This window comes from Aspergillus puulaauensis, chromosome 2 (genome assembly GCF_016861865.1).
Source record: "Aspergillus puulaauensis MK2 DNA, chromosome 2, nearly complete sequence".
NCBI lineage: Eukaryota > Fungi > Ascomycota > Eurotiomycetes > Eurotiales > Aspergillaceae > Aspergillus > Aspergillus puulaauensis.
The window spans coordinates 4,818,865-4,842,643 of NC_054858.1; the positions used below are offsets into that span (position 1 = coordinate 4,818,865).

A 23,779-nucleotide genomic window follows, 5' to 3' on the forward strand; every position below is an offset into this window, starting at 1 on the left:
GATATATCACCATTGGTTCAGAGCCTGCGAAGCGACTGCTTGGCAGCGGCTTCTTGGATCACTGCTGAGGCTGGCTCACCGAGATATATGCGTTGGAACTGGCAAAAGAAAACCTATGTTTTGGTGGCTGCCAGGGATCATGATGCCTCTGACCATTGCGAACGTACACATAAATAAAGGTCGCTTGCACGCAGCAGCTGTCAGCGTACCTCATCTCGTCAAGCTGAACGGAGCCCGCAATTCTCAATATCAAATACTCTATATCTATCCAAAGCTTGCATAATTTTCTCGCTCTGTTGCCGTATCCCACCACATCGCAAACAGCTCAACGTTCCCTATCCCGAAACCATGGGTCACCATTGGTATGCGTGGCCTTGGAAGGACGTGAACAGCTACGCTAATTCTATCGCAGCCCTACGTGCAAAAAGTCCTGTTCTACCCGATGCGTTAGAAAAGGCCATGTCGAACTCTGCGAGACTCATAACGAATACTATAAGCCGGGTAAACAGTGTGTTTCCTGTCACTCAGACGATACTAGAAACGGGACCGCCGCGGCTGTAGTTCAGCCTGCTGGACAGACAGGTGAAAATGAAGGCCATGTACTGGTTGATCAGATGCCCCCTATAGATGAACAGCCAGCGTTGAACTGTTGATCTTTTGCCGGAGTTCACCAAGCCTCGTCATATCGACGGAGTGCGTGTAGCCAAAATGAGGAATGCACAATGCCTGAGTCATGACTTTGGACACCTGGATGTCTGCTGGGGACAACGCAACTGTTGTATCGGTGGATATAGCAGGCATGTCTGATACAGTAGAGATCTTTAGTATAGATTAAAGATATTTATTACTAGATATCTTTCTCTAGAACTCGGCCGCCTTTCCTAGTACCTTCGATATCTTCGATCCTGAGTCAGTACTCCTTTAGCATTAAACTCTGAAAGTGCGTTGCTGGCCAGTCCGCATATAGTTGGCCGAATATCTCTGGATAACCCGTCAAGGCGGATGTTATTCAAGGCACTGAGGGTGACGCATTGCCACTCAACCCGAGTGATCCAGTCTATACTGAAGAGATACAACAGTCACGACAGAGTAACGTTGGCGGATTCTGTCAGTTATATAGCATACCCTTTCAGAGCCCTGGAAAAGGATGACACTCGACAAAGCTTACTATGCATATGAAACATATTAAAAGTATGGTACTAGAATATTAGAGAATTAAATCTTTTAAACTTATTAAATTAGTAGCATTCTTAAGACTATAATTATCTTATTTTCACCATCCACCGTGAAAGGAATCGCATAAACATACACAAACACATCCACAAAGTATACCAGCAGAGAAATTGTATCTCCGCGATTGATAGCAACCCATACAGTCCTCCACCACTTGATTTCAGACCCCGAGCCTGCAGGTCCATGGATCTCTCACATTCCTCTACGTTCGATGGTGGATCCTTATCCCGTGGTTCGTTCACCACGCGCAGTTCCGCCGTTTCGCTGGCCCATTTCCTCCATCTGTGTCCGTCCCGTGAAAAATCACTCCTGGGAACTCGGGAGCTTTCAAACTCCGTCTCCAAGAGCTTTGTCCAAGCCCGAAGACTATTCTTGATGTCCATATCCGGGGCGGCAATCCAATCGTTGTGGTTCTTGCCGCACATGTTGCATTCAAGAGTTTTCGTCTGGCCTGTAAATTCAGCCAAGACCAGCTTCTTAATACTAATTATGTTTCTGCATTGGATCTGGAAGAGGGGATCTTGCTTCCTGTAGCACTGCTTACTGCTACTGGCTGCATTCTCTCGAAGATAGTATATCTTGTAAGAGCCCTCTCTCGTATGTGCCGGCGTGAGACATACAGTACCGGGGATTCTCAGAGGGTTGAGAAGTTCTGCCATGAGAATCTGCCGCACTTTCTCGTCGATCGATATTCTGAAGGGCTCGTTCTTCATTACTGAGGCGTCTGGGACCAAGGCTGGGACCAATTGCAAGGCTCTCGCGGCAGGCTTCGTGGATCGATCTTTCCAGTCACCTTCATCTTCGAGTACTTTCCCCGGTTCACGCATGGAATACTTTACGTGAGTTGGGGAGAGAGGATAACTATCGATTTCATCACGACGGGAAGCAGGAGGGGTGGTGGGAGCTGTGGGTATAGTGACCGCGACGCTCTGCGGAGCCGAGAGGATAGACCCTATCTCGGATTCATATCCGTAGCCAGGCTGAACGTTAGAATTGAGCGTCTCTGGCAGGATAGGCACCTTACTTGGGTTACTTTCTGTCGACGGCATGGTCCCCGGTAGTAGTAGCGCCATTCTGCGACATCCGTCCGAGGGGGAGGAAACGCGAGCAGCGCTTAGCATGCTGTGTCGCATTTCATCGATCGAAAGGCCGTTGGAATAGCGCAGTCCGGCGCTTGGAAGCTTTGCTGTGTCTCGGTACTGCAGTTGTTCAACCAAATACTGGCCAACATCATACACGAATTGGATGAATAGCCACCGGCTGATGCCCTTGTCAAGTTCTCTTCGGCCTGTGTCGTAAACCCTTTGGATGGATTGTAGCGGGTCCTCGCGTCCTGCTAGCAAATGTAAAGACAGACAGAGCCCCAAGAAGCTGACACGTACCAGCGTGGAATGGAGTGGTGGCCTCTTCTGTGTATTAGACAACACTCGAACAACGCTCTTCCCAAGTATAATGTGTAGTTGATGAGAATTTAGAAGTAGGCCTTGCCGCTCTTCTAATTCCCCAAACGCCGGCCCTAATTGAGTAAAGTGATCTGGACCAGGGGCGGGCAGTAGGAGAAAACGGCGGACCTCGCCTTGCAGTGTTGTAGCGATCAACTGCGCATGCTCTTTCGCGTCAGAGGCCATTTTTTGACGAACAAGAGCCTGAGCGGCCCGACGCAAACAATGAGGCGTAGCTGTAAGTGGGTTCCCGAATCTTTTCTCCAGGGACTCATATGCCATTTGGACCGTTCCTTCAGGGGCTCCATGGTGTCCTTGTGGCTGTGGATAATGGATGTTTACTGGCCCATAAAATTTGGTATCATTGAACTGGGGGCCCTCACCTGTGTTGTTGTTCTGCTTCCCCGGGTAAGCGCTGAAACTCGTCTGCATATTGTGGCCCATGAGGAGTGGTCTTATGAGAGTAGAAGAACTGATATGTGCAAGTATCGTCCAGGCAATCGATCTGTGGCGTTCCCACCAGCCAGGGACGTGGGTGAGATGACATGCGACCAAAATTTATACTTGGTGAACCATTTCCAGAGGCTCACAAATGGACTGTGATAAGTGCAAGTCAGCTAAACATCGGCTATTTCTAGTATCATGCGGTGAGTTGTACAGCGTTGAAGCAGCACACATTGGGCTTGGAGGTTGGGACAGCCATATTGACCTGGAAGGTGATTGCTAATCTTAACGGAAATACGAGCCTCAATAGGGGGTGTGACTGGCTGTCCGGAAACATGGAGACCCGGGCAAACAGTTGCCTTTGACGGTATTGGTATACCAGTGATGAACGAACGGTCGAAAGGCTGAGATCCATCGTTCGCGAGTCACACATCGAACTATTTGCTGACATGCATGCAAGCACTGCAACCACAGTGGCGTCAGAAGAATTTTCCCGACAGCGCAGAAAGCGACAGAACCCAAAGAACGAGGCTGCAGTCGGGCAGTATGGTTTCAGAACGATCTGTTGTCTTTGGCAAGACTCATCAGTGTCAGAGATCTCCTGTGTCAATTCGAATTCAGCCCCCCCCCCCCTTCAAGCATGGCAAACACCAGATTTACGTGCCTGGTTTCCGAAACAATGGACACTGTCGATGCCGCCGGAAGCAACTACAGCAAAATCAGACACGACAGCCACCTTCCTGAATCCCTCCATGGGGCCGGTCAGGCTCTGCAATCTGTCCAGAGCGCCCTCGGATGTGTCCAAGGTCGAGTAGGAGTATATGGAGACTCGGTTGGGAGCTGTCTTCAGTCACTGACAGCATGCCACGCCAAAGCAAAACTCTCTGAGGAGATTTTCATAGACGTTGCCCAAGCTCGCACCGATCGGAGGGTCGAGGCTTACGGGGAGGCTGTCAGAAGGAAAACTGGCGGGAGGATGATTGAGCAATTGGCCCAAGGGATGGTGGCTGATCTATGTATTCTGGTGAGCCACAGCACGGCCAAGGGAATCATGGAAGGGCAAATGGAACAGCTACGGGCAGAGATGGAAAGGCTGTCGAAGATGGAGCCCTCCATATCACCAACACGGCCGCATAACCAGTTCTCCAGCTATGGCTCGGGGAACCAATTCAATGCTACTGGGGGGACTCAGAACAACAATACAGGAAACGGCAACCAGTTCTCTGGGGCAACCTTCACTGGCCCGGTCAGTTTTGGCAAGAATGCATGACGCCATATCTTTCTTTTCTTTGTGGGCCTGTCTACTGTTCACTGTAAGCGGGCCACGAGTATCGTTGTTGGAATTAAACTCGTTGTATTAAATGAATTACCATATCTCCACCACAGCCTAGAAATCGCTAGATGCGACAAAAGGTCGGCCAAACGACACCGGCCCATGAAAACTGCCCAAGAACTGATTCCCATCGCCGGTATTATTACTCTGCGCGCCCCCGTTCACGTTGAATTGTGGACCAGAGCCAGAATTGTTAAACTCGTAGTGCTTTGCCTGTTCCTGTTCCGCCGAATCCATCCAGGGCCTATCGAATCCGCCACCCACAGGAACAAGAGTAAGAAGGACTTTGGCATAGGCGGCTGCAGACAAGGCTGCATAGCCTTGCCAATCATCCTGCTTGTGGGAATCGCAGTAGTCGGATATACCGCGGATCACCAAACAAGGTAGTTGGTTCACGAGGCCAGCAGCCTCCATCTCAAAGCACAGGATCCCCCCTCCTAGACCCTGCGCAACAAGGTCCCGTGTTTGTGCATCCTTGATAACCTGATTCCCGGATGCAATCAAGCCATAGTGAATGCGAGGCTCGAGAGACTTCCGCGATATGCGATCCACGAGCTGCATCTGGTCACACGCCGAGCAATCCGTGGCATTTTTGCAATGATTATACGTTGCGTTGAACAGCCAGTCCCTGTCCGGCCGCGAGAAATGCTCCTTCATATACTCGTGTCTCGCTACTTTATCTGCGATGGTGGCTTGGATTTCCAGCCCATTGACCATGTGATTACTGCGCATCTGGGACACGGCGCTTAACAGCACTGGCGGGGGCCGGTTGAACGAGCCGGTATTCTCAAAGAAGTTGTCAGAGAGCGCTTTGCCATGGTCATGCTGGATCACACCCCCTGAAAGCCCAGACGGCGTGCTGACAACAACATCGCCGAGACGAATGTCGATGCTCCCGTCGTTGCCGGGTGCCGGTACGCCGCCGCCGATCCCGACCATAAGACCGTAGGCTATGGACGAGAATGTCGAGAGCATCTGAGAGAGAACAGTGGCTGCAGATGTTGTTCCATACGTACCGGATGGTAGACAGACAAGAACGACATTATGGCCGCTTATTCTGCCGAGTGTGTATGAGTTTTGATCGGATGGCGCTTGCGGGGGAGATGGATGGGTCTGCTCGAGCATAGTCTTCGCGGCCGCCAGCTCCAGCGGCAGTGCGCAGATCCAGGCAGTGTCATAGTCGGCATGTTGGAGTTTGTCGGGGGCCATTATCCAGTCAACGTTCTAAGGGTTTAGACGTCGCTAGGCTGACGTTGTGGTTAGGCGTGGGATAGGTAGAACGGGGTAGGTATGTCAAATTAAACAAACGGCCGAAGAAGTAAAGGGAAATACTGTATGGTATTGCGAGGTTTGGCGACAATTTACTACAGAGGTGTTGTCTGGCAAGGCGGCTTTTAGCAGCCTGAGAATCATTTGACGCCCGGTACGGCAGACTCCGGAACAAAAGTGTAAGAATGCAAATGTCATGTAAGCGCTAGTATAAGACCGTATTACAATGAAATTTGTTTATTAATAGGTGCTACAGCTGTATTTTCAATCATAGTAACTTAATAGATAAACACAATTCAGAGATAAGGTGACGATATGGGGAGAATTTGCAGGATCCTGGGCGGTTGGTGCCCATCTAGCCGCCAATGATGGGGATAACGTGGCTATTTGTACTTGACAGCACTGCACAATCAGGTGGTGGCACAGAGGTGGAAGGGCCTTTTGCGATGCGGTGCTGTTCTTGGGCCAAAGCACAATGTACGCGGGGTCCAAATAGCAAAAGCTCCACTATCGGCATCCCACATGTAGCATTATTAACATGTCCCCCGCACGGAATGATGGGTATATAAAATAGACGCCTGGTGTTGGTCTACGATTTGATCCTCAGACTCTTCAACCCAACTTGCATAATCAACGCCTTCTCAAGATCTCAGATATCGCACCTTCTTGGAATCATGCCGTGGGTGATGTCTCTTCCTGCTTTCTAATGCTTAACCTAACGCGAAGGCAGAGAGCAGATGTATTTCAACCTCGGTCAACATTCTCGGCCAGTGACCACTTCGTCTGAGGAGGCCCAGCTGTGGTGCAACCGCGGTCTTGTATGGGCGTACTCCTTCAACGTCGGGGAGGCAGAGAGATGCTTTGAACGAGCGGCCAAATACGACCCTAACTGCGCGATGGCCTTTTGGGGCGTCGCCTATTCTGCCGGTCCAAACTACAACAAGGCATGGAGATACTTCGACGCGAAGGACCTCCGTGACTCAATCCAAAGAGCGAACGACGCTATAAGATGTGGTGCTGAGGTTTCTGAGCAAGCCACCCCGGTGGAGCAAGGACTATTAAAGGCAATTGCCGCTCGTTTCCCCCCAGCGGACAACATTCCCAAGGATCTGAGTCCCTTTGATCGCGCATACGCAGACGCCATGCGTCTTGTCTACCGAGAATTTGGCACCGACCCTGATATTGCAGCTCTGTTTGCCGATGCCCTTATGTGCATGACGCCCCGTGGTCTGTGGGATCTGGATACCGGACAGCCCACCGGTCCGCACACGGTTGAAGCTCGGGAGGTGGTTGAGAGGGGACTGGCATCAGTTGGTCGGTTGCACCCAGCGCTCTGCCACCTGCATATCCACATCATGGAGATGTCCGCGACTCCGGAACTTGCCCTGCCGTCTGCCGATCGACTGCGCCACCTGGTCCCAGATGGATCACACATGTTGCATATGCCAACACATATCGACGCTGCGGTTGGCGACTACCGCCGCTCGATTGATTCAAACAACGAGGCAATTTTGGCAGATGATAGGTACTTTGGCCGGGAAAGCGGTACAATATTCTATCTTTGGTACCGTGTCCACTACATATGTGCGAAGCTCTATGCGGCTATGATGTGTGGTCGCTTTACGGACGCGATATCAGCCGCGGAAAAGCTAGAGCAAGTTATCAGCGATGACCTGCTCAGCATCACCAGCCCGCCTGTGGCGGACTCTATTGAGAGCTTCCTCGCAAGTAAAGCGCACGTCCTCATTCGCTTTGGGCGGTGGGAGGAGATCCTTCGCCTTGGATTGCCCGCCAATCGCCAGGTCAAGTGCGTAACCACAGCGATCATACTATATGCCCGTGGGCTTGCCTACAGTGCGCTTGGTCAAATCGACCGGGCAGAATCTGCGCAGCAAGAGTTTGAACTCGCACGCGCTGCTGTCCCTGAATCCCGTCTAAACAGCATACCCTGCAAGCAGGTCGACGTGCTAAAGGTCGCGTCGGCAATGTTGCACGGCGAGCTGGAATACCGCAAAGGAAATTACGATGTCGCCTTTGCGTCTTTGCGAGAGGCTATCCGGCACGAAGACGCGTTGCCCTACTGTGATCCTCCCGCTTGGATGCAGCCAGTCCGTCATGCACTGGGCGGCCTGCTTCTAGAGCAGAATCGGGTGGAAGAAGCCGAGGTGTTGTTCAGGGAGGATCTCGGATTCGCCATTGGGTTTCCTCGCCGCAGAGCAAAGCTCAATAACGTATGGGGCCTCTACGGGCTGCACGAGTGTCTTACGCGCCTTGGTAAGACTGACGAACTTCGCTTCGTTGAGTCCGCGCATGCTGTTGCGGTTGCTACTGCTGACGTTCGCATCATCGCTTCATGTTATTGTCGTTTATCCGCAGTGGACCAAGGTGAGCACTGCTCGGAGAAGCCTGGATGTTGCTCTTAGATATTATAAGAATATACTCTAGCCTCGACCTGGGTGAGATTGGGGAGAGATTCACACCACTGTACCTAAGCAGCTGCTGTTGATAGAGTACGGTAGCTCTTGGCCTTGTCCTCTAAGATTGGTTAATTGAGTAGGTATTCCTGAGAAAAGAGATCTCAAGTTGAAACTCCCAGATTCCATTTTCAGGCAAATGCTTAAAAATCAAAAACAAAGCCTTTCATCTCAAGTTGACACTCCCAACGATGCATCAGCCGCCCTCCAGCCGTCCAGCAAAGCGCCGTGAACCATTGCAAAATGATCTCGCGAGCAGTGTTCGCCCGAAAACCTCAGCACATCGCCGGCGTCATTAATTACAGGCTCTTGGAGGGCCTCTCTATGCCGCGCTTCAGACAGCCCAGTGATCATATGGCTGTAGGCACCCCTGGAGTACGCGTCTTGCGCCCACCGAGTGACATATACAGCATCTGGTGGAGTTGGCGGCTCGATGCCGAACCACTGGGTTAGGGTTCGATGGAACAGCCCGCCGATGGCTTCGTCCGTCATTCCTTCGACTGTTGTGGCAGTCTTGCAAGAGACGAAGGCGCAGAGGACAGGTTGTCCGGTTAAGCTGTGTAGGTTCATGACTGGCAGTCGGTACGCGTCAGGAGACACGGAGCCATCGCTGCCGACTGAGATGCCGCTCAGTTCGGAGGTGAAACCTAGAAATGAATCAGGCACCTCGTCCTCACTCTCGGCCGGAGGTTCTCTTTGTTGGGAAATGAGCCCGTTCTTGATGACGGAGCGATACGGTTCATCGTTCCACCACGGCCTGGAGTAGATTGCAAAGACCTTGTCAAGCGTGCCGAAGCCGAGATGCTGTATTGCCTCTTGCATCTCGGCTGGTAAGGCTGGCTTGAACATTGCGTCCTCTTTGCCACAGGTATCTTTCAGCACACCCAGGGGGAATGTGCACACGACTTCCCTCGCCGTAAAGACTCCCCGATCTGTTTCAATGACGATAGGGCTCGCGGTCCAGTCAACTCGGGTTACAACGGTTTCCAGCGCAATAGCGCCAGCCTCGAGCAGCGGCTTAGCGATCTCATCGATGATCTCGACATACCCGTCCTGGAGAAAGACGTGCTCGCCCTCGAACTCGTCTACTGCGTACTCCAGCAGCCCTAGGCCATGCTCGCTCTCGGGACGTCCGGGCTCTGTAGTCTGTGCAAGAAGTGGAGCAGCCTCCATGCTTTCTATGCCTTGGAACAACGTGCTTAGTGAGTGATGGTACCTTCTCGGCACAAGCTCAAATGCATCCCGAAAGGCCTTTGTGCTTACCAGCGCCTGGTGGATGGAAGTCTGCTTTGCTGTTTCTGCGGGGACTGTTGCGGCGAGGTCTGCCACTTGGCCAATTGCGTTCTGGACGCATGAGACGATTGTTCTAGCCGTATCAGCGGGAATTGATAGGCCGTGGGCACTGCTCTCGGAAAAGTCTGCACTCGTAGTTGCCGACGTTGCTGGACATATAAGATGCGCTGCTGCTTGGCCTAGGCGACTGACCTCTTTCGAAGGATGTCCTTCTGCGGCGGACCAGCTATTACTCTTCGTATTCCTCGCAGTAGAATCGACCTCCTCTCCATCACTCGGTGATGGTGCCCGGAACAAGACAGACCCCTTCAGTGCTCTGAGTCGCTTATGCGGAAGAATATCCATGAGCGGATTCGGTCTCTGTGCACTGCCAACGCCATGAATCCAATTCGCGCCCGTGTCCAAGCGGCAGCCGTCAACATGGACAGACGCGATCCGGCCACCGATACGGTCTCGGGCTTCTAGTACCTGTAGTCTAGTATTTGGCTGCTGCAGTTGTGCTTCAAGTAGTCGGGATGCACATGCAAGCCCCGCGATTCCTGCGCCAAGAATGATCGTGTCGTAATGTCCCAGCTTGTCGGCGCTGTTGGCTCTATCAACTCCGGCCATGACTGAGGAGAGAGTTTATTCGAGCATACTCCAACCATCAAGGTTGGAGAGAGAGCGACTTTTATAATAAAGAGCGGTGGCGGTTCAGCAGCGACATCGGAGGAACTTGTGTACAGGTCTGGCCTCCATGCAGCGTAAACCCACCTGGAATCTTTATATGCAACAAGTGTGGTTATTTGTCCCTGGTGGTTACGTTAGATGCAGACCAGAGGACTAGGTATCGCGTCTTGTGCAAGCGACATCGGGGGACTCGTGTGACGGCTTCAATATGTACCACACTGATACCTCAGGTAGCACGCACAGATGCTTGGCGGAATTGTAAATTAAATCCCATGCATAGAACTTTGCTAGCAGGTTATAGCGTATTATCCTAGCGGTACTCTGCAGCTGACAGGACTTTGGCTTTATTCTGACAGGGAGACCACAGTAGCATACGAAGTAAGGGATCTCTACCATCACATATTAAGCCGCTAATCAGAATAATCAGGTAAGAGATACTTGTAAAACATAAGCAGAAATCACTATAAACGTGTAGCAGTGTGTCTCCATCCCTCACAGTCCCGCAAGTCATACTTGACCCGCGCATTCCTGTGCTCTCTCTCCGGAAATAGCCCTACACGATCCGGCCGCCAACGCCAGTACTCCTTCCACCGGTCATCCAGCGTCCCCTCCAGCGCCTGCACAACGTACTTGCCGACGTTGGTGAGGTTCTTGAACGAATACCCACTGCCCCCCGTGGCAATGAACAGCGAATCCGGCGCAGAGTCGTGGTAGTCGATGATCCAGTGGTCGTCGTGGGTCTCCACGTCCCAGCATAGCTTGCTACTCTCCACCTCGGCGTCGCCAAACTCGGGCAATATGTACCGTGCAAACTCGAGCGTCTTCAGCCGGCTGATCCGCGGCTGCGTGTCCGTCGGGTGGTACGCCTGGTCGCGCGGCAGGCTTCGCACCCTGCCCAAGTCGCCCTCGCCCTCGCCCTCGCCCACGGGCTGGGGCTCGGACCAGCGCTCGCGGTTGACCATGGTGATATCCATGGTGCAGATCTTGAAAATGCGGTCCTCGTTCGGGGGGAAGAAGTATCCCCGGCGGGTGATAGCGACGACAGGCAGGTCCTTGTACCGCTGGTACTGCTCCTCGGTCATGCGGATGTGCGTGACGGGGTATCCGACGGCGTGCAGCTGGTTCTTGAAGTCGAGCAGGGTCTCCGAGTATGCGCCGACGGAGACGATGACTTTGCCGGCGTGCCAGATGGTCTTGTTTGCGGTGTGCACGCCGGTGACGGTTCTGGGGTTGTTGGGGTCCCGCACGAAGCCTGTTACAGTGCCTGATTCACCGGCGATGAATTCGACGCCGAGTCTGGTGCATTCGCGCTTTAGGATTGTCATGGCGTGCGTGGACTCGACCCAGCCGGCATTGCGGTTGTATATCCCTCGGAAGGTGGCAGGGGGATCATTTGCCTTCTCGCCAGCTGGGGTGGATTCGTTGTCTTTCGCTGTCGGATACCGTCCGTGCTGCCTCTGGCGTCGATGATGGGCGTACCCCATTGACGGATACAAGTCGAACATGTGCTGCCAGTCGGGCAGGTCGACGATGTGAGACGGGTCGCCCAGAGAGCGCGTATTGGCGACAGCAGTGTCAAAGGTCTTTGCTCTATCCTCGTCTAGAGACCCGTCGGTTCCGTATAACCAGCCAGTAGGATGGAAGACGTCTCTCCAGAGCGGCTCTCGCCAGAACTGGATCGCCTCCTGCGAGAGGACGGAGAAGTGGCCGTCGACGTACTCGGTGCGAATGATCTTGTTTCGGTCGTAGCCCGCGGACGAAGGGGATGGGACTTGCCATCGGTCGAGCACGCGTATGTTGCGGTACCCGGCTCGAGCGATCCACCATGCAGTGGACAGGCCAAAGACGCCTGCCCCAACGATGATGATTGGGGTTGAGTGGTTGAGAGTTTGCGACATGGCGGTGCATTTGGGGATAATGGCCGGAAAGCCATTGTGTGCAAGTTCCCGCTCTTGTATATCACGCCGAGCCAGAATGAGGCTCGCACCACCGGAGACTGCACACTCGTTCTAAGCTGGTCTTGTGTGGAAAGGTGATGGCTTGCCAGCTATCTAGCTTAATGGAACATGCAGGGAACTTTGATGCTTGCAGGTAAACGGGTCAACCTGATTGGCTGAAATAAATAAAAGTTCCAGCCAAGTTCGGCAAAGTTCCCTGCCTGATTGAGTGACACATGCAGATCTCCCGGGGAAATCATCCAATAATTGACTGTCATGAAGTCCCCAAAGTTCTGATCAGACAGAAATACTCGTGGCAGTATCATCGATATGACTGCTATTTAATGGGCTTCTCGAGGTGCTCCATTTTTGAACTTCATCAGATTCCAACCGATTTACTCGCAACAACCACACCACATCGCCACAATGACTTCTACCCAACAAGACCACGTTGTCCTTCTTGTCGACACCCCCTTCTTCGAAGACCTGCCTGCCTGGGTCACCGACAACTTCACCGTCACGCCTGGAGGCTACCACGACGGCCAGCCCTCTCGCAACAAACTCGTCATCTTCGCCGACGGCAGCTACCTGGAGTTCTTCAACTGGTACGACACCCCACCCTCTCTCGACGCCGAGCACCTGCCCATGAGATTCTGGGGTCCCAAACCCCCAGGCCTGATCGACTTTGCTATCACCGACACAACCCACTCGGCCGAGGAATCCGTCGACACCGTCAACGAACGCCTCTCCTTCAGCCCTGACCAAGACGCCGGCCTGGGCATCAAATTCGGCACGCCCATTGCAGGCTCACGCAAGAAAGCCGACGGCGCCGAGATCAAGTGGAAGGTCACACGCCCACAGTTCTCCCAGGGCCCAAACACGCCCGCCGACGAGCTGTTCGCTAACGGCAGAATCGATGTCCCTTTCTTCTGTCACGATGTCACTCCGCGGACCGGCCGCGTGCCTAGTCTGGATGAGCAGAAAACGACTCACCCCTCCGGCGCGGTTGGCATCGCTGCCTGCGAGATTCTCGTGCCGGCTCACCTGCTGACCGAGTACGCGCGAGTCTATTCCAAGATCCTAGGCTCTGGGTTTGAACCTGCTGCCGGCAAGAACTCGTATACCTTCGACATCGGTGTGCCGCAGGGTTCTGCCCGTTCTACGGTGGTGGTGCGTGCTGCTGAGTCCGAGCGAGACATTCAGCGCATCAAGGAGAGGGGCATTGGGTTCTCTGATCTTGTCATCTCCGTCCAGTTTGATGGGCCTGGCGGCGAGACGAGGTGGCCATTGGGCTCTACTGGTGTCGAGTCCACAATCTGGTTGGAGAGGGTGTAGTAGCAGTCTACTCTCTTGTTACTGGAATTTGGCTATCAAACATGATTGTATCTGACTGAATTATCTAACTTGCTAGTATAAATCCATCCTGTTAATGTTCTGGTCTTATCACGGCTTATACTAGACTGCACCGTTGGGCATCGGTTCTACCGAACAAAACGCCGCATTCCCTAGGAGATATTGGTATGTGACAAAGTTAGCTCTCGTGTAGAATCAACCATGAAATCAAATCAAGGCTTACAGATATCATCATGTGGGCCTTTCCAACACGCATACACCCTGAGCCCCGCCGCCTCAAACTGCCTACCCATCTCTTCAGGCCCATACTTGAACCCCTCGTAGCAGTGGATCTCATCCCCCTGGCGGAACGTCACATCCCGTACCGGCGGACACTGGACGTTGCGCTTCGCCTGCAAGACGAATCGGTGCTGCGTCGCTGGGGCTGTTGTAAGCGTGCGCAGAAGACTCCAGTCCTCGTGCCGATACCAGCTGTCAGCGTCAGCACCGAAGAGATGGTTCGAGTCTTCGAACCCCTGCCGGATGAACGCCGTGAACAGACCCTCTGCATCGTCGTACGATTCGCAGATCTTCTCGCCGTCTTTCGTCCCGTCCATCGTCAGCAGGATAAGATCAGATTCACTGCGCAACCCCGTCTCGCACAGCCATTTGAGTCGCGCCACTGCGGGCTCGAAATAATCGTTCCCCAGCATCGAGCCTAGCGAGAGGAACACGCGAGGCCGATCGTCGTCGCCGGAGGTACGGTTCGCCCAGTCGACGCCGTCTTCAAATGAACCCCATAGCCCGGTGACGCTGATGCATGGGAAACGAGAGAAGAGCTCGGTCTGTTCGATGGCCCGTTGAATCGATCTCCGCGATAGATCGAGCGGGCAGTACAGGACTGGCTTCTGGGACCGGTTTAGCTCTTCCAGCAGCGGGGTGAGTTTACGGATATCTCTGTAGCTCTGGTTAACTACCTCCCCCTGTACCTGTACCTCTACCTTATCAGGGTGATGATACGAACCCACAGCCGAGATCAATCAACAGACTATCCCTGCGGATCCACCTCCCCAGCTCCGCAGCATTCTCGGCGAGCAAGGCTGCTTCGCCTCTGGTCTGGTAGTAGCTCGGCAAGTGCGTGATGCGCGCCCAAAGCTCGAGACCCTTGTCGCCGTAGATGATTGACGTGGGGAGGACTCTTTTGCGGGGTTGGACATGGACATCAACATCGCCATTGGAAGGTTGCTCTTCGTCTTGCGTCCAGAAAAGCTTTTTCTCGAGCAGGGCTTTGTTGTATGCGCGTAGCTCGCCCCCGCCAATGTCCAGGATTTGGGGCGTGGTCTTGGTCATAATGGATCGAAGACAGGATTGTACGTACACCGTGTCAGGGCAATTGGTAAAACAGACAAATCTCGCTCGCTGCTCTGAGGAGGGATACGCTGCCTCGGTGGCTCAACTCTAACAACATTTATACCGGGATCGCAGTCGACAACCCGCGAACGCTACGACTACAATAGCAGAGCCTCAATCGAAGGCCATGCAGCCTCAATGGACAGTCATGCTGACCAGCTTATCGGGCTCTATACAACGGCAGCAGCAGCCGTGGGGGCAGCGTTGCTGGCATAGAGTCTTGACTGGTGCATCAAATCACCAGGCATATCGGTAGCATTTACAGCCGGGCACTGATATGCAGTCGGAATACGGAGTAGCAGTTATTGGTCCAAAATTGTATCATCTGCCACAAACCCAGACGTTAACATGCTGCGGTATCAACCGCAGTTCGTCGCCAGCACAGCAAAGAAGCAAATAATAGACCGATCCCACCACGTAACGACGTCCTGATTGGTACAGACAGTGCAGGGGTGTGGAAGTTCCCCGCAGCAAAGGCCAAAGGTCAAACTGCAGTTGTTCGCCCGGAAGCCCAATCCCTCGGAATTAATCAGGCTGCTCGATAGGGGCCACGCGTGGTGCAAGGTCGAGAATCCCAGCCTCATTGCTGACACCAATAATCGCCCTGCTCTGTTTCTGCATCCACGCCATGCCACCGGCAGCCCCGCTCTTGAAGGGCCAACCTGCTGGACTCGAGGCTGAGTATCCAGTATCCACATATCTAGTTACTCGTAGCACTGCGGCCCGGCCCTCAACCTGTGGAGTCGGTGCTGCTGCAGCCTCAAGAGATATACCCACACGGCCATGCTTAATTTCTGGCACAACGTCGGCGATACCAGCTCCAGGCTTGTGGAGCTCCACGACGACGGTGACGAGTCAATACCGGGCCTGACGACAGCAGAGGAAGCGATACCACTAAGCGCCCCTGCATCGAAAACATATGCCCTACCGGCACAATGGGAGCCGCACAAAGACCGGATCCGCCAGCTATACCTAGATGAGAACAAGCCCCTGAGGGAAGTGATGGAAATAATGGGTCGGGACTACGGGCACTTTGGTAGGTATGTGTGATGTCCGGAATTTGAACGAATGCGCTCGGCGGTTTCTAACAGGCCCGGCGCAGTATCAAACAGTATAAGAACAAAATCCGAGAGTGGCGGTTTGATACCAAGTACAAGAGACATCAAACCTCTCGGAAGAGACAGAATAAGCGTCCCAGACGACTGCCTCCGGTGGTAGCGGATCACTTGCTGGCTTCTCTGGCTGATTCTCAACCTCCTGATGCCCAAAAAGCCGATGACAATATTCTCGAACCTCCCGACATTGAACTACACGCCAACGACTTCTCTTTTCCAGCTACTAATGCTGGCGCTGGATACGACGGTGACTACGTTTTCCAAGCCTCGGATGCTTTGGACTCCCTCGACCACACTCTCCAAGCCCCAGCAGACAACGAGAAGAATGGGCATCTCTCACTACATCGTCGGCACTCCCTCGCCCTATCGCAGTCAGTCGGGATACGGTCTGGCAGGTCAGCCACGCCGCCAATGTCCATCGCAGAACGAATCTTCGCGTTGGCTCAGCGACACATCGAGACGTCTTTCACATACGGCGTCTGGAAGGTAGACAGCAGTAATAACGTCTGCACAAGCATGACATGCACAAAAGAAGAGATGGACCTGCCGGAGATGTATTTCGACCTCATACGCTCTGCCGTCCTACTCTTCGAGCAAGGCTCAACCACCGAAGGGCAGCACGTCGTATCGAAGGCATTCGCGCTGGTGAAACCGATCCTCAAGAGCGGCAACGTGCGCGCCCTCAACTTCTTCTGGACCTCCCTGGTCTTCCTCGTCCAGTTCGGCCACGCCGCAATCGTCGTCCGCCTGATCAGCTTCATCTACGAGATGGCCCGCATTGTGCTCCACCCCGAGCACCCCGTCGTGCACATGTTCAAGCTCCTAACTGCGATTGATCTGTCGGAGCTGGAATCCCTTGTCCACAACACATGGCAGATCACCGCGGACGCCTTCCAGCAGGAGCTGCCGAGGCTTCATCCGGAGTACGTGCGCCACCAGTGCGATCTCATCTTCCGCATGTATGGCACCCGGGACGCCGCCACCGCCGAGCAGCGCCTCCGCAAGCTTCTCGAGGACTGCGAGAATACTATGCCGCATCAGGTACCGGAACTCAGCCGCCTGACCGTCCTTAACGCGCTTGGATACAACTTCATGAACTCCAAGGACTGGGTGAGCGCGGTCAACATCGGGCAGAAACTCGAGGACCGCGCGCGGCACGCGCCGCAGGATGGAAATGAGAGCCGTGGCGATGACGATGTTGATCTGCTCGTCTACCTCATCGGGGGCATGGAGATCCAAGCCCGGGCGTTCAATGAGCTGAAGCTGATCATGCCGGCGGTAAAGTGTCTAAAGCAGGCAACGCCGCTGATTGCGGAGCATTGGGGGGATAGCGACCCCTGGCGCATCGAGCTTATGGCCTTGCAGCAGAACTGGCTGCGAGAGAACGGCGAAATCAAGGCGGCGGATGAGTTGAAGGCAGAGATTACGAGGATTACTGAGAGGCTTGATACGGACTAGATGTTGTTGTTGATAGTGGGTAGGAATGGGCTGTAATGGATTGGATAGCGTAGCAACGGAACCGAAATAGACATATTCCCTGATCTCGTGTTAGTTAAGTGCCTTCTCTATTGCACTTGTAGAGCGAAAAGTCCACAAAGTTCCTCTCCCTGTCCTGGCATTTGGTGGCGTCGCATCAGCCCCGTCTATTAGAGGACATGGCCCCAATCAACAGACCTCAACGGGCACCCACGGTTCGTGGGGGTTCACGTATATAAGTATGCAGGTCCCATGCAAAGAACAGCGCAACATAAATGGATGCCTAGGTCCTTTCCTAGCCACTGGTTGGTGGCCGTGAAACACCACGCCTTGACAGGAATCGCAAGCTACCACTACGTGTAAGCGCGGCGATTTGGCTGATGGAAAGTTCCGATAGTTCTCATTCTCTCGAAGATCCCCAGATGTATAGCACTAAAAGTTTCACGCATTATCGAGGGCGGAGAGATGTGAGTGTGGTGCCACTTTGCGGTCCCATCTATATATTGTATCGTGATGTCCCATCAAGTCCAGCAGACGGTAGACCTCTGCACCAAATACCTTGCAAGGCTTGTAGACAGCCAGCTATCTCCAAGAGCTTCTACAGTATCAAATAATAACCTCGCTACCCAAAGCCCTTCTGCACTGACAACCATGGCCGTGTCAAACGAGTTCATCATCGGCCTGGTCTTCAACATCACCAGCCTCGTCACCAGCCTCATCGCCATGTGGCAGACCCACAAAATACTATCCATCGGTAAGTTCATTTTTAACAGAGACAAGAGAAACTTGCAGCGGCCATTAGAGCTAGCCCCTGACAATTGATCTAGCACGATATCGCTCGCTGAACGATATCGAAGCGCCCTCCTCCCAAGCTCATACTCGAACCGCCGAAAGAGCGCCGTCCATCATTTCGACGGGAGACGAGGAGGAAGGAGCGAAATGTCCATATAGGATTATTGTATCCCACCCAGCGAAGCTGTTGAACTCCATGTCAGGGAGAACTTCTGCCATTCAGACATGGATTGGGTGGTGGAGAGTACCTAGGGCCGTGCCGAACCTTTAGGGAGTGCTGGGTCAACATCGTTGGTGGTGTCGTTTCTTTTTTTCTATGATACATAATTAGTTTATCCCTATTTCTGTTGTATTGAGTGCAGTATTGCGTTGGATTTGAGGAATCAACCTTCCAAATTTGTGGGGGCATTTACAAACAGAATATTACACTCGCCGCAATCTGCGATATAAACGTGGTGCATATCACTTGATTCTTTGGCTATACTGTGAACACATTCTACGAAAATGATAGAGCTTCACCGTAGGTGTCCAGACCAGTTCGACACCGTAGCGGGTCTATCAATGGCATTGAGCAATATTTTTGCTGGGAGTGACACTATGGAGCCATTCTCTATTACCTCAAAGGTACCCGCAGTATATGGCAATGTTATGAAGGAAATGTTCACCGAAGCAGGAGCAGCCGCACTAGACGCACAAATATCCCGTATACAGCGTCTGGAAGGATGGCGTACCTGAGGGCGCTGCCACCCTCGTGCCTTGTACTCCTAGAGCAGCTATTCCTAGAGGAAGATACGTAATGGCACTGTCTACTTGTTCCCTCTGGGTAAGGGGCACGCAAGCTTGTTCCCCTTGCGAGCTTATCTGACCGAGATAGCTACATGTGTTTCCGAATTAGATACCTTTGTTCCTCTTGGCCAATTCGAGTTACCAGTAGCGGGTAGAGGGAAGCTTTGATTTGGCCTGAGTCTGAGTCCACTATGTCCTTAATGGCAAGGCTAATACCTGTTCAATCAAGAGCTCGCCAATGGAAATTGGTCAATGATCTCACACCCCCGCTCTGCCTTTGACTATGTCAACGTGGGAAAAATTACCCAGGTAAGTTAGTCCGCGTGGAGAGGGTTTATTGGAGAAGGTCTATCTACAGAAGCACCTGCAATAGTGCATTGCACCTATGTACAGGTAGAAGTGACTTGATTTTTATAATATGCATATATGCCGACAGTATCTCATATTGTATCTGTTTTCTCCCACTGTCATTTACTGTGACCACTGGGACATTGCCAATCATCTTCGAAACCTACCATTTATTACCGCGCCTTGTTCTCTTTATTAAGGGCACTGAGCAGCTTATGACGTACATCGTGCAGTTCTTCAGTTTGCTCCTAAGGTCTATCCATTAAGATATACCCGTCTACCTCACCATGTCTTCCAAGGTCGATGCCGCCGAGAACGAAAAGGGCAACAATGACCGTCTCGAATCCAACTCACCTGAAGTGCAGCAGGGCACGGTCACGCCGGTACACCCTGAAACAACTCGTCGAAATCTGAAATCCCGTCATATTCAGCTGATTGGCATTGGGGGTACTATCGGCACTGTTCTTTATGTATGTTTCGTGTAAGAGAGGTGTGCAGAACCTAGCCCTATCCGGCCACCCGCTGTGCACTGTTTCTATGCCAAATAAATTACACTAATTGCTAACACTACACGCACATTTGCGGCTTTCCTCTATAGGTCCAAATTGGAAAAGGCCTCCTTAATGGTGGACCGGGTAGTCTATTCTTGGCATTTAGTATATGGTGCACTTTCGTCCTCGCCGTTACAATCTCCGTGGCCGAGATGGTCACATTTATGCCCATCTCATCGCCGTTTATCCGCTTCGCTGGCCGTTACGTCGACGATGCGTTCGGGTTTGCTGCTGGCTGGAATTTTTTTATCTTTGAGGCGGCCCTTGTGCCCTTTGAAGTTGTGGCCTGTAATCTTATCATTCGGTTCTGGAGTGATGCGGTTCCTGTTGGCGTAATTATCGCCATTATTATCGTGCTATACGCGATTTTGAATCTCCAGGCTGTCCAGTGGTATGGGGAGTCTGAATTCTGGGCGGCGATGGGGAAGTTACTCCTGATTATCGGCCTGATCATGTTTACCGTTGTTACTATGCTCGGTGGTAACCCGAAGGGAGACCGCTTTGGGTTTCGGTATTGGAACACCCCGGGGGCATTTGCGGAGCTCTACTATACTGGCACGCTTGGGAAATTCCTTGGGTTCCTGCAATGCCTTATTCAGGCTTCGTTTACTATTGCTGGGCCCGACTACGTTTCGATGAGCGCCGGAGAGGTTCAGAACCCACGCGTCACCATGCCGCGGGCCTTTAACACAGTTTTCTACCGGTTAACAGTTTTCTTCGTCCTCGGGTCGCTTTGCGTCGGGATCCTAGTTCCATTTGATGACAAGGAATTAACGGATGCCCTTGAAAATGGCGATACTGGTGCATCCGCATCTCCTTATGTTGTTGCGATGAATCGTCTCGGTATCCGGGTACTTCCTCATATTGTCAATGCGACAGTCCTAACAGCAGCATTTTCTGCTGGCAACGCATACGTGTACTGCGCGACTCGGTCTCTATACGGCCTGGCACTAGAGGGAAAGGCCCCCAGGTTCTTTGCTTTCTGCACCAAGAAAGGGGTGCCTGTCTTTGCTGTTGCACTTGTGCTACTCGTGGCACTGTTATCATTCCTCCAGCTGTCATCTAGCAGTGCTGTCGTTCTTGACTGGCTTGTATCTCTCGTCACGGCATCGCAGTTGATCAACTTCAGTGTAATGTGCACCACGTATCTATGCTTCTATCGCGCACTCAAGGCACAAGGCATCTGCCGCGACAACCTGCCATATAAGGGCATTTTGCAACCGTATGCAGCATGGTATGGGCTTGTCGGCACTTTCATCATGACGTTCGTCGGTGGCTATACCGTATTCCTGCCCCTGGATGGCTTCTGGCAGGTGTCGGACTTTTTATTCTCGTACGTAGTCGATGTGACTCCTCCCTTGCGAGAAAGGAACCAGGCCAGCCGAACTCACTTGCTATCGTATAGGTACACTATGATTGGCGTGTGCCCAGGTCTCTATATCGGGTGGAAGCTCGTTCATAAGACAAAGATCAAGGAGCCGAGTGACGTGGACCTGAGAGAGGGCTTTGCCGAGATTGGGGAGCACGAAAGGACTTACATCCCTCGGCCGTCTTCGTAAGTACTTAGTATTTACATCCATGATGTGGGCTTCAATTCTGACTGGTGTTTGTCTTGGTATCCTCACAGGTCTTTATTTGAGAGATTTCTGGATAAAGCCTTTGGTTGAGGGAAGCCAATTTCGCAGGTCTCCAAGCCGTCGAAGAAGGAGATGCCTCGTTACGATGGTAAATGCTTGGTTAACCAGTGTATTCTCGCCTTTTAATTTGAGAATGAGCTGCTTCACAAACCAATATGCCAGGTACATCTGGAGTTTGAGTCGACGACACTACCTTTTTCTTTTTCTGTCCACCCCTGAGTTCTAGGAGCGCTGTAGGAACAATGAATGCATGATATCCTGTGCAATCCATATAACCCTGCTTTATTAACCTCGGGTTTGTGTGACATTACAAACATCACTCAGTGCAGGCCACCCCATAAACCCTGTGGCCTAGGCCACGGTATTTCAAAGGTTTCCAATCCTCTCTTCGTCTCCGTGGTCGTAGGGAATCGATGTATGTCTCCTACGCGAATGGGTTCAATCGCAGCAATGCTGCAATCTGAGCAGCCATCGGGTTTTACGGCTTTGGGCGAATACAATACACCCTACAAAGGTAGTACATGCTCATGATCACCAGCAAGCACATTCTTGTATATACAGTAACTTCATATACCATGATATACCTAGTTGAATAATTAACAGAATAGTGACCATAAACCAATCCAATCACCAGTCTAGCTTGCCTCCAGCAGCAGCACATTCTACTGCCTGGCATACTGTAAACCGATTAGCGTTGTACTTGTTTTCCACAGTGTAGAGTAACCCACGCCTTTCTGCCTCTGAGAGTTCAGTGTTCTCCAACTGTATCGCAGCGGGCTTGTTCTCTATACCTTCTGCTGTCTCCTGCTTCAGGTGGGAATCCACATTTTCAGCAATAAGCTTCTGGCCATCTTTACAAAGCTCATTAGTAGATCTTCAACTTAGTACCAGACGGTGCCACCTACAAATATTATATTTCGAATGCGAACCATCCCGGCATGCCTTCCTGTAGATTCCTTCGAAGTCCTGCAGTTTCAACCGCAGTTGCTCATCCCAGGTCTCCTGGATCTTCTCGTCCAGCGGGGTACCCTGTCTCTTGACCGAGTACGCCTCGCATCGCAGCGTCGTCTTCCCGACGGAGTCGGGCGAATACGTCACCAAGAACCAGAACGGAGAACCACGCCTCGTATAGATTGATGTCAAGTAGCCGAATTTGATCTGACTCATATGGTTCAGTTCAAGTTCCGGCAGTGCCTGGGTATTTGCAACGATGCCTGTCTCTATAAAAGATGAATCCGCGCGAACAATACGGTTTTCGCTGTTGGCCACTGTTGCTCATTGTTAGGCACGCCCTTCTTTTTGCTCGCCAGCGTATATAAACGACGGAACGATGGACTGTAGTGAAGTATACATACCCATGACCTTCCAGTTGAAGTCCCGCTGAATCACCCAGCTGTGAAGAAACTGCGAAGTCTGGTAGATCATAACAGGCTGGCCGATCTTTGTCGCACGCGGGACGATGGCACTGCCACCTGTCACAGCTCCCTTCCTTCGATCAAAGTTGATATGCACGAATCCCGCGTCGTCAGTCCTGGTGTGAATTTCAAAGAGATTATTCTCCTCCTTCTTGAAACCTGGAACTTTGTCAAAGAGCGGCGCCTTCGTGAGCGCCCCCGTTGTATTGTAGCTCCAGCCATGATACCCACAGCCCAGAACCATCGCCGACCCTTCGGCCTTCTTCGTGACCGGATAGGCCCGATGGCGACAGACGTTGTGAAAGGCGCGAACCCGCCCGTCCTTTCCGAGAATCAGGAAGATACGGAAGCCCGCGATCTCTGTCGAGAAATAGTCGCCCGGCTTCACGAAGCGGCCGCGGTGGCTGACGCAGATCCATGTCTGGCATATAATATGCCGGGTTAGCAATGAATAGAAGTAGATGCCACCAGCTTCAAGTATGTGGGCCTGACCTGGCTGAATATAGCTCTCTTTTCGGCTTGGAATCGGGATTCATCATTCCACCATCCCGATGGGAGCTGCGTCGGCTGCGTGGCGGGATGTCTGTCGTCGGTGTGCGGGTGGGATGCTGCGCGAGATCTATAGAACCAAAGATTGAAACCAATGGAGGCGATGAGGGCAGGAAGTAGTGCGTTATAAATAACGGCGAACAAGTCAATATAGTCAGCCATCTCTGCAAGGCTTCCTGTTGTTATCACAGTGTCTTGGCCGCAAAAAGAGCCAAAGTGTTGGCCAGGGGTTAACAGTAGAGAAGGATACACAGTATAGTAAAATAGAGCCACA

At 52.4% G+C, this 23,779-nt stretch overlaps 12 protein-coding genes across 12 annotated transcripts; 6 read left to right on the forward strand and 6 right to left on the reverse strand.

Annotated features, from left to right (window-relative positions):
* Positions 1–1,262: 1,262 nt before the first annotated feature.
* On the reverse strand, positions 1,263–3,107 carry APUU_21935A (uncharacterized protein; the record flags this gene model as incomplete). Its single annotated transcript, XM_041700743.1, has 1 exon — positions 1,263–3,107. The coding sequence occupies one exon, from the start codon at positions 3,105–3,107 to the stop codon at positions 1,263–1,265; it is 1,845 nt and encodes a 614-aa protein (XP_041553697.1).
* Positions 3,108–3,798: 691 nt separating this feature from the next.
* Positions 3,799–4,389, forward strand: APUU_21936S (uncharacterized protein; the record flags this gene model as incomplete). Its single annotated transcript, XM_041700744.1, has 1 exon — positions 3,799–4,389. The coding sequence occupies one exon, from the start codon at positions 3,799–3,801 to the stop codon at positions 4,387–4,389; it is 591 nt and encodes a 196-aa protein (XP_041553698.1).
* Positions 4,390–4,506: 117 nt separating this feature from the next.
* Positions 4,507–5,661, reverse strand: APUU_21937A (uncharacterized protein; the record flags this gene model as incomplete). The annotated part of the gene is made up of 1 exon (XM_041700745.1): positions 4,507–5,661. One exon carries the CDS (start codon positions 5,659–5,661, stop codon positions 4,507–4,509), a length of 1,155 nt encoding a protein of 384 aa, XP_041553699.1.
* A 797-nt stretch (positions 5,662–6,458) lies between these two features.
* Positions 6,459–8,144, forward strand: APUU_21938S (uncharacterized protein; the record flags this gene model as incomplete). Its single annotated transcript, XM_041700746.1, has 1 exon — positions 6,459–8,144. The coding sequence occupies one exon, from the start codon at positions 6,459–6,461 to the stop codon at positions 8,142–8,144; it is 1,686 nt and encodes a 561-aa protein (XP_041553700.1).
* Positions 8,145–8,366: 222 nt separating this feature from the next.
* Positions 8,367–10,097, reverse strand: APUU_21939A (flavin monoamine oxidase family protein; the record flags this gene model as incomplete). Its single annotated transcript, XM_041700747.1, has 1 exon — positions 8,367–10,097. The coding sequence occupies one exon, from the start codon at positions 10,095–10,097 to the stop codon at positions 8,367–8,369; it is 1,731 nt and encodes a 576-aa protein (XP_041553701.1).
* A 521-nt stretch (positions 10,098–10,618) lies between these two features.
* APUU_21940A (NAD(P)/FAD-dependent oxidoreductase) lies at positions 10,619–12,055 on the reverse strand (the record flags this gene model as incomplete). Its single annotated transcript, XM_041700748.1, has 1 exon — positions 10,619–12,055. The coding sequence occupies one exon, from the start codon at positions 12,053–12,055 to the stop codon at positions 10,619–10,621; it is 1,437 nt and encodes a 478-aa protein (XP_041553702.1).
* A 465-nt stretch (positions 12,056–12,520) lies between these two features.
* Positions 12,521–13,429, forward strand: APUU_21941S (VOC family protein; the record flags this gene model as incomplete). The annotated part of the gene is made up of 1 exon (XM_041700749.1): positions 12,521–13,429. The coding sequence occupies one exon, from the start codon at positions 12,521–12,523 to the stop codon at positions 13,427–13,429; it is 909 nt and encodes a 302-aa protein (XP_041553703.1).
* A 120-nt stretch (positions 13,430–13,549) lies between these two features.
* Positions 13,550–14,776, reverse strand: APUU_21942A (L-histidine N(alpha)-methyltransferase; the record flags this gene model as incomplete). The annotated part of the gene is made up of 3 exons (XM_041700750.1): positions 13,550–13,599; positions 13,671–14,383; positions 14,451–14,776. 3 exons carry the CDS (start codon positions 14,774–14,776, stop codon positions 13,550–13,552), a joined length of 1,089 nt encoding a protein of 362 aa, XP_041553704.1.
* An 843-nt stretch (positions 14,777–15,619) lies between these two features.
* On the forward strand, positions 15,620–17,409 carry APUU_21943S (Clr5 domain-containing protein; the record flags this gene model as incomplete). Its single annotated transcript, XM_041700751.1, has 2 exons — positions 15,620–15,876; positions 15,939–17,409. 2 exons carry the CDS (start codon positions 15,620–15,622, stop codon positions 17,407–17,409), a joined length of 1,728 nt encoding a protein of 575 aa, XP_041553705.1.
* Positions 17,410–18,078: 669 nt separating this feature from the next.
* APUU_21944S (uncharacterized protein) lies at positions 18,079–18,490 on the forward strand (the record flags this gene model as incomplete). The annotated part of the gene is made up of 2 exons (XM_041700753.1): positions 18,079–18,181; positions 18,255–18,490. The coding sequence occupies 2 exons, from the start codon at positions 18,079–18,081 to the stop codon at positions 18,488–18,490; spliced, it is 339 nt and encodes a 112-aa protein (XP_041553706.1).
* Positions 18,491–19,640: 1,150 nt separating this feature from the next.
* On the forward strand, positions 19,641–21,463 carry APUU_21945S (uncharacterized protein; the record flags this gene model as incomplete). The annotated part of the gene is made up of 2 exons (XM_041700754.1): positions 19,641–19,823; positions 19,952–21,463. The coding sequence occupies 2 exons, from the start codon at positions 19,641–19,643 to the stop codon at positions 21,461–21,463; spliced, it is 1,695 nt and encodes a 564-aa protein (XP_041553707.1).
* A 705-nt stretch (positions 21,464–22,168) lies between these two features.
* APUU_21946A (aromatic ring-hydroxylating oxygenase subunit alpha) lies at positions 22,169–23,667 on the reverse strand (the record flags this gene model as incomplete). Its single annotated transcript, XM_041700755.1, has 4 exons — positions 22,169–22,392; positions 22,447–22,809; positions 22,897–23,377; positions 23,449–23,667. The coding sequence occupies 4 exons, from the start codon at positions 23,665–23,667 to the stop codon at positions 22,169–22,171; spliced, it is 1,287 nt and encodes a 428-aa protein (XP_041553708.1).
* Between the last annotated feature and the right edge of the window lie 112 nt (positions 23,668–23,779).